This window comes from Xiphias gladius, chromosome 10, assembly GCF_016859285.1.
Source record: "Xiphias gladius isolate SHS-SW01 ecotype Sanya breed wild chromosome 10, ASM1685928v1, whole genome shotgun sequence".
In the NCBI taxonomy this organism is placed as follows: domain Eukaryota; kingdom Metazoa; phylum Chordata; class Actinopteri; order Istiophoriformes; family Xiphiidae; genus Xiphias; species Xiphias gladius.
In genome coordinates, this window is record NC_053409.1 from 20,964,190 (window position 1) to 20,972,081 (window position 7,892).

At 41.2% G+C, this 7,892-nt stretch overlaps 2 protein-coding genes across 5 annotated transcripts; one reads left to right on the forward strand and one right to left on the reverse strand.

The window, feature by feature from the left end:
• Positions 1 to 13: 13 nt before the first annotated feature.
• Positions 14 to 3,906, reverse strand: LOC120795072. 3 transcript variants are annotated; one of them, XM_040136559.1, is made up of 3 exons: positions 2,678 to 2,808; positions 765 to 862; positions 14 to 674 (listed from the first exon to the last, which is right to left on the reverse strand). In XM_040136559.1, the coding sequence occupies exon 3, from the start codon at positions 661 to 663 to the stop codon at positions 43 to 45; it is 621 nt and encodes a 206-aa protein (XP_039992493.1). In that variant the 5' UTR covers positions 664 to 674; positions 765 to 862; positions 2,678 to 2,808; the 3' UTR covers positions 14 to 42. The 3 variants fall into 3 exon arrangements, with proteins under 3 accessions (XP_039992493.1, XP_039992495.1, XP_039992494.1); XM_040136561.1 differs by lacking the exons at positions 765 to 862; positions 2,678 to 2,808 and adding an exon at positions 3,816 to 3,906; XM_040136560.1 differs by lacking the exon at positions 2,678 to 2,808 and having other exon boundaries at positions 765 to 2,005.
• On the forward strand, positions 2,042 to 6,967 carry tp53i3 (tumor protein p53 inducible protein 3). 2 transcript variants are annotated; one of them, XM_040136552.1, is made up of 9 exons: positions 2,042 to 2,177; positions 2,693 to 2,858; positions 3,016 to 3,168; positions 3,286 to 3,361; positions 3,524 to 3,697; positions 3,870 to 4,137; positions 4,961 to 5,173; positions 5,985 to 6,181; positions 6,395 to 6,967. In XM_040136552.1, the coding sequence occupies exons 4-9, from the start codon at positions 3,308 to 3,310 to the stop codon at positions 6,590 to 6,592; spliced, it is 1,104 nt and encodes a 367-aa protein (XP_039992486.1). In that variant the 5' UTR covers positions 2,042 to 2,177; positions 2,693 to 2,858; positions 3,016 to 3,168; positions 3,286 to 3,307; the 3' UTR covers positions 6,593 to 6,967. The 2 variants fall into 2 exon arrangements, with proteins under 2 accessions (XP_039992486.1, XP_039992485.1); XM_040136551.1 differs by lacking the exons at positions 2,693 to 2,858; positions 3,016 to 3,168.
• The last annotated feature ends 925 nt before the right edge of the window (positions 6,968 to 7,892 follow it).

The following is a 7,892-nucleotide window of genomic DNA, read 5'->3' on the forward strand; positions in this document are numbered from 1 at the left end:
GATAATAAAGTTGTGTTAACGACTCCAAACTTTCAAGTTCCTCTATGGAGTTTCCACAAGTATTTTCATGTTGCCTGAGTCCTTGAGACTTTCTATAAATGCTGTCACCCTCTTGTGTATCGCTTCCCTCTGAAGCTGTCTCACCCTCTCCATTTCCTCTCGGGCTCTCTGCTGTGTTCTGGCCAGTTCTCTGTCTGATATTGAGTCGATGGTTGCGATATTCTTCATCTGCATGAGAGACACGTTGCTCTGGACGTTGCCTCTGTGTCTCGTCGGACTTGTGGGTTTAACTGACGATGGTGGTGCCGATGTCAACCGACTCTGCTCCACCGGTTCAGACCCTCGATTGTGATACTGGGATTTGCGGGAATACAGTCTTCCGCCATCAGATGTGTGAATACCTCTGACGCGTGTCTCGGAGCCCTTGTGTTCTCCAATTTCTTTCATAGCGATGTCGACTGTAGCTTTGGGCTCACAGACTTTTACCATCCCCAATCTTCTCTGTTCATTTATCAGCCAGTCTCGTCTCTGCTGAAGCATTTTGCGGGCGTACCGGTACTGCCTGTCCAGCATGTTTAGTTTATGCCGGAGATCTCTGTCCTCCTTTTGGTTCAACACTCTCAGCTCTCTGTGCGGCACAGGTCTTCTGTAGATTTGATCCATTTGTATAAGGGCTAAAGGGAAAAAATACATATTTTTGAGTCCATTTCTTTCATTAAGCCTGTCAGTTTTTAAGTTAAAGCCAAGGATTTCTTTTTCCTTACCTGAGTTTTGTGCATCATCCCCCCAGAGCACTGTTACAGAGGAGTGTCTGCTGCTATGGCTGTCTCAGCGTGTGTAATAAAATAGCCCCATTGTTTTTCTGAAGTGAAGTGGATGGGATTGTTGGTAAATGCAACAGAGTTGTTGAGAGATTCAATTTCAAGATGCCTTCAGAGCACAGTCACGGGGCTTCTCGGAGGTTATACAATCAGTAAATAACAATGACTGTTTGGGGCTTTGAGAAAGAGTTTTCTCTCAGCTGTGTTCAGCTGTCAAGCTTTGGGGAATAATCCCTCTACCTCTGTCGTCTCACATTATCTTTCAGTGTTTGACGTCTACGTTACATTTTAAGCTTTGCTGACAGTGTTGGAATATGTTTAATCATGATAAAATTACTTCTAAAATACAAAGACCACAGTTGCAGTATTTCAGTTTTACATTAATAAATGACGTAGTAGCAAACCACTGCACGTTGAATGCAGATTTAACAAAATACTGTATCTGGGACTTTAGAAATACTGAGGTTTATGAGATCAGAGTCTCCCATAAAAAAAAAAACAATTATTCTAAGAGATGTTTTCATAGACAAAAAATTAAAAATAGAATTTTTTTCCCCCATTATATTTAATTGTTTGGCAATTTTTTTGTTATCTCCCCGTGTGATGGTCTACCTCATGTTTATTCTACACTAAAGCTGAACTGGTTAGTTGAAAAATTAATCAGCATCACTTTGAGAACTGATTAATCATTTAAATTGTTTTTAAGCCAGCTTGTCAAATTTGAACATTTTCAGTTTTTCCCCAATCAGGCTTGAGAGTAAACCTAAACAATATCTTAAGCTTAAAGACATTCGAAGATGTTCTCTTGTCTTGGGCTCTGGAAACTTGTAATGGACATTTTTACAAACCAAACAATGAATTGAATAATCGAGAAAATAATCAATATTCGCTGACAGTGAAAATAATCTCGACACTGCCAGGAATATAACTCTACATTACCATATTTCTCAATTCACTTTACTTTTTTTAAATTTTTTTTATTTTGCCTAAAAATAGTCAAATTGGACCTAAACACATCAGAATCAGTCATAAACATATGTAATTGCTTGTAACCAACTATTCAACATAACCTCTTTGGTTAAACCCCCCCCCAGATTTCCAGAAACAATACAGAGGGCATGATCTCGGGCTCCTCGGTGGCGACACAAAGGTTGTAAATTATCGTGCAGTTTCCCTTTAACATGCCTCGTCCTATGCCAGAGAGCCTGCCCCCACCCCGACTCACCCCCCACCCTCTCTGACAGTTTGATCCCTCCCGCGCCAAACTGAAGCCCGGTCTGGACGATGGCAAAGCAAAACTTCCCAAAACCTCTCACAGTCGTCTCAGACTCGCTGAACTGTTGATATCTTTGCCTGGTAAGTTCGGTTTTTGTTGGTGTTTTTTTTTTTTTTTAAATGCTTCAACATAATTTACAGGTAACAGAGCGATGCGCTGTCAATGGAGCAGCCGTCCTCCACTGCGAACCGGTGCATTTTCTCCCTCTGATCGTTGCTGTGAAACGACTTAATCGAACCGTTGTAACCGGTTCAGAGACTTTAATCAGAGGCGCCTCCGGCTACACGACCTGAACCTTTGACATTCCGGCGCAGGCGCGTTGTGTAACGGGCCATTACGCAATCGTGTATCTCTCTCTCTCTCTCGTTTCCCCCATTCTTCTTCCGCTAAATAGTTTTGTTATTCGCATCCCAGTTCAGGACACAGCCGCTCTGCACTGATGCGGTTTTACCAAGGTGGTTCGTGATTAGTCTCTCGCCTGCACGCAATGACACGTTCGTGCGTAAAGGGCTGGCTCGCCCAGATTACAAAAACAAAAATAGTAGCAACAACAATAATGTTTTTTTTTTTCTTTTCTGACCCATCGTTTGTGCAGATAGTTTGGGCTCCATGTGCCCATGCAGGTTTGGAGATACACTCGCAGCGCACTTCATCAGGAACACCTGTACACCTGCTTGTTCATGCCATCATCCAATCAGTCAATCATGTAGGCAGCACCTGCAGATACAGCTCAGGAGATTCGGTTGATGGTCACATCAAACGTGAGAATTGGGGGGGGGTGTGTGATCTCAGTGTCTTTGACCTTGGCGCGATTGTTGGCGCCAGCTGGTCCGAGTATCTCTGAAACTTCTGAACTCCTGGGACTTTCCCACACAACAGTCTCAAGGGTTTTTTGTTTCGGGATGGTGCGAAAAACAGAAAAGGTCCGGCGAGCGGGGGCTCCGCAGACGGAAACGCCTCGTTGGTGAGAGAGGCCAGAGGAGAAAGGCCAGACTGGTTGGAGCAGATTCAGTCCACACCTACATTTTCCAGGGATCACTTATTATATCATCATCATTATTATAAATAAAGGTATAATCATGTTTCTGTAAGAACTGGTGCTTTCCAGTCTGTTCAGGTATGGTTGCTATTGCCGTTGATAGTAACTACCCACTATTTCCTTTTTTTTCCCCCCTAACCAAATCACAGTTGCCGCTGCTGGGACTCTCAAATGCATCACATCCTGCGCACTGGAAGAGTTTTACTGGGAAACACCTACCAGACGGCGAGTGTTTTTAAAAAAAACCCACGAATTAAAAGCTTTCGTAGAGTTGCCTCGGGTTAACTTGCTGTCGTTTACGTTGTGGCCCTTGGCACGCCAGTTATAGGTTTTGGTGAGGCATGTATTTAGAGAAGAATTTTAATCCTCTCTCCCTTCCTTTTGCAGGCCTGGCGCAAGTGTTGCTCGAGCTTTGCCGAGATGATGCAGGCGGTGTGTGTCGACGTACCGGGAGGACCAGAGAATCTGCTGCTGCGGACTGTCCCCAGACCTCAACCCAAAGACGGAGAAGTCCTGATTAAGGTTCATGCGACCGCCCTCAACAGGGCAGACTTATTACAGGTACAATACAGTCTGGAGTAGATGTGATATGGTGGCCTGTTGTCATTCTAATTTGAGTCACTGCGGTTGCTTTAAAAACAGAATTCAGAAGTACAGTCATCCTGATTCTGAAACACACCTCAGCTCATATCAACCCGGTCCAATAATAATTCTTCTTTTCTGTTTCACGTAGAGGCGAGGGCTGTACCCGCCTCCCCCAGGTGAGAGTGACATCATAGGCCTGGAGGTGGCTGGGACTGTGGATGCTCTGGGCCCCGGGGTGAGGAGAGGCTGGAAGACAGCGGACAGGGTCATGGCCTTGCTCTGTGGAGGAGGGTATGCAGAATACGTCGCGGTGCCTGAGGAGCTTCTCATGCCTGCTCCCCCGAATCTCACACTCTGCCAGGCCGCTGCCATCCCAGAGGCCTGGCTCACCGCTTTTCAGCTGCTGGATCTCATAGGTATACCAACCCTTTTTTTTTTTTTTTTTTTTCTTTTTATTAGCATACAGTAACATGGTACCTTGGAAAAGGGTCGTTTAGGGAGACGTGTAAGCAGTTTACAAGCAAGAAAACACAACCACTAAATCATGAACAAACAAACAATAGACATGTAGGCCAGAAACCAGCATGTTCCCAATACTATATGAAACAAAAATATTACACATTAATTAAGGTGAGATAATGATCAGCATATTACTTGACCATTAGAGAGATCACAACCCTAGGTAGAACATCTCTGCTGTTTATTTGTAATAGTATATTATATTTAGGAAGCAGGGGAGTAGATACTGTATTGATATTAAAGCAGAATTAAATTTTAAATTTGATTAAGCATTTCTTTCAGCCATTTAACTGTATTCCTTTTATTCTAAATGTCTAAGTTTTTCTTTTTCGTATCCTTTTTATCTTTAGTGGTGTTATTGTTTTATTATTTATTAGTCATTTTATAATTTATATGAAGCACTTTTTAACTTTGTTTTGATAAGGACTGTATAAATGTTTAAAATAATCTTTTATATATATATACTGTATGAAAGGGGCATACAACCTCATCAGAATAGTTAAAAAGTATTTCTACCTGTGCGGTGCTGCAAGCAAGTAAAAACAAATACAAATAATTATTTCAAATAGGTGAAAAAGGTTATTTTCCACATATTTCTACTTCATTTTATGTGACCTTTTTCGCCCCCCACCTCCGTGTTTCCATTTTCTATCATTAACGAAAGTCCCCTCATTAAATTCTGTACTTGTGTCTTTTCGCCATCTGTCCCCTCTGCCACAGCTCAGGTGAAGGAAGGTGAGGTGGTGCTGGCTCATGCTGGAGCCAGCGGAGTAGGAACAGCTGCTGTTCAGCTGGTTCGCCTGTTTGGTGCCGTGCCCATCGTTACCGCGGGGAGCCCAGAGAAGCTAAAGATGGCTGAGGGACTGGGAGCGGCAGCTGGCTTTAACTACAAAGAGGAAAGCTTCGCGCAGGGAGTTCATGACTTTACAGGAGGTGAATTGCGTAGCCGTGTTGACAGGTCACTGTGTCGCGGGGTTACGGTGCTATCTTTGCTAATGAGCAGTCATTTCTGTAATGTTTTCGCACCGTTCCTCCTATTGCAGTGATTTATCAAACAATATGGCAGAGTTCCGGAGAACCGTCTTTGGGTTTTCTACCTCTCCAGAGACATATTATTAATTGTTGCTCATGATTACTACATGATTACAGCAGAGCATTTTTGTGAGCATTTTTAAAGGCTAAAGCTGTTGTTATTCTATACATTTCTTAGTGTTAACAAATTCCATTAAAAAAAAACTAAAACCAACATTGTTACTTCCCTTTCCTGGCACTCAGCCCCAGGCCCACTGGTTGGTACTGAGGACCTAATTTTTTTAACTATAAAAACAAATATATAGTTTTATTTTTTTTTAAAAGGATAAATACTTCCCTAAAACAGCTGGGCACTGTAGGTTTTTTCAAGTGGTACTTAAACAGGAGTAAATAGTAAATTTGTTTGGGACTATTTTCAGATGCGGATTAATATACATTTGCTGGTCTAGTAGGTTTTGTTTTGCTGAGAAGAAAACTATAGAATATCACCAGACGTATCCTTAATTTTGTGGTAAATAGATACATTAAATGTATATACAATTATTTATTATTGTTTGAAGTAACTCAGTATTTGGCTATATTATTATTGAGAATAAAAATGAAGGCTGAAGAAAAGGTTGCCTCTAGCAGGTCAGGATCAAATCCGGTACGGCAGATCCAGGATCTAGCTGGTGCACGGTTCAACATAACAACTACATTGTAATTTTCACAGGCAAGGGAGCGGACGTCATACTGGACTGCATCGGTGGGCGTAACTGGGAGCAAAATGTGAGCTGCTTAGCCACTGATGGCAGGTGGGTGCTGTACGGCACCATGGGGGGCAGGGCAGTCGAGGGAGATCTCCTGGGCAGACTGCTCTCCAAGCGAGGACACTTGCTCAGCAGCCTCCTGCGCTCTCGCAGCCTTCGGGTGAGAATTCAAGCCAAACAAAAATGACATGCCAGCTGTGTTTTCCTCATCTCTGCATGCTGACTCAGATCAAATGAAAATTCAGCAGGTCCGCCTTTCGCTGCGCACTCTGCGTCTCCTTTTCCAAAACGAGGGCAATTTAAGGCCTCATCTCTTGTCTTTTCACGTCTGTAACTGAGACTGATTCTGACTTTGCGTTTTTCCTCTTCACAGTACAAAGCGGACCTGATCAGCGCTTTTTCACACAGAGTGTTACCGCATTTCTCAGACCAGGCTGCCTCCTTGAGGCCAGTGATTGACAGCACATTCAACCTGGAGGACATCGCAGAGGCTCATAGGCACATGGAGGCCAACAAAAACACGGGGAAGATTGTCATTAATGTGATTCCTCAGAAGCAGGAAACTCAGTGATGACCAGCTGCAGCGACATTAACAGAAATGTAATGGCTCTGAAATGCGCTATTGATTTATGTCAAGGAATCTGACAACACAGTGTTACTTGAAATCGGTTTGTTTCACACAAATGTCGATCATGATTTTAAAATATGCAACCATCCACCAAGAAAATAGTCCAAAGGTGATATTTTGTTACAGTGAGGTTTCTGTAGTGCCATAATAGTGATAACTGATTCAGTATTACCCACTTCTGTGGCCTCCTGCCACAGCAGATCCACATAAGGACTAACGGGGGTTACTAAGTACAGACTTAGTAGGGTGCCTCAACCTTTGCACAATTAATGTTTTTTTAATTGTTTTTTCTTTTTTTATTATGAAATAAAAATTAACAATGCATTAACATTTGAAGAAACTTTTTTGTAATGTCTGTTTGCTGCAGGGGTTATATTTACTTCTTTTCACTTCAAAAATCAATAAAATGTAATTTTCCTTTACAACTGTGAGTAACTGTAAGTAGCTTTTGTTATAATTACAGTCGTAACATTTAGTAGTGCACAGATAGTGCAGTGATTCTTAATGTACAATAAAAAATAAATAAATATACAAAGTAGAAACGTATTTATGTTATGATATACAGTTTCATCATACATGTACAATGACCTTTCTGTTTGCCTTAAAAGATGCATTATTTGTTTATCACTATTTTTAGAAACAATCAAAGGAATCTTTTTTTGATGATAAATAAAATTTTTATTCTTGACAAATTCGGCATCCATATATGCGATTTCACAAAAACAAAACCTTCGGGTAACGCATTATTTTACATTATTTTCCAAAACATTGTACTATATAATTATGGTAAATGAAATGAACTAATTCGGAGAGTCTTTTAGTCATTGCCCAGCTGGTCATCTGAAGATTTAAAAATGTGAAATTTGTCCACAGGAAAACACACAATTAGTGTACAATGGAATAAATATTGGAATACTGGAATTAATTAAAAAAATAATAATAAAAATAATTACTTGGGTTTTAATGAAGCTCTTCCTTCAAGGAAATGACAGGTCTTGCCATAGTTACGTAGTTCATTATGAGAAATTACAGACTTGTGAAATAAAGTGAAACCAACTTTGGTTAATGTATGTAGATATGTAGATAGGACCTCTTCCAAAAGCAGCTAAATCTGTGCATCTAGTTTTAATTTATTTTATTTTATTTTAAGTTGCCCCCCCCCCCCCACACACACACACACATACACACATACAGACACACACACACACAAACTCACTTTTTTTTTTCTTTCCTTTTTTTTTTA

Coding starts and splice junctions, on each gene's coding strand:
- LOC120795072 (XM_040136561.1), bottom strand. CDS start 663: ATGGATCAAATCTACAGAAGACCTGTGCCGCACAGAGAGCTGAGAGTG.
- tp53i3 (XM_040136552.1), top strand. CDS start 3,308: ATGCATCACATCCTGCGCACTGGAAGAGTTTTACTGGGAAACACCTAC. Junction 5,174..5,984: donor AGTTCATGACTTTACAGGAG/GTGAATTGCGTA, acceptor TAATTTTCACAG/GCAAGGGAGCGGACGTCATA. Junction 6,182..6,394: donor TGCGCTCTCGCAGCCTTCGG/GTGAGAATTCAA, acceptor TCCTCTTCACAG/TACAAAGCGGACCTGATCAG.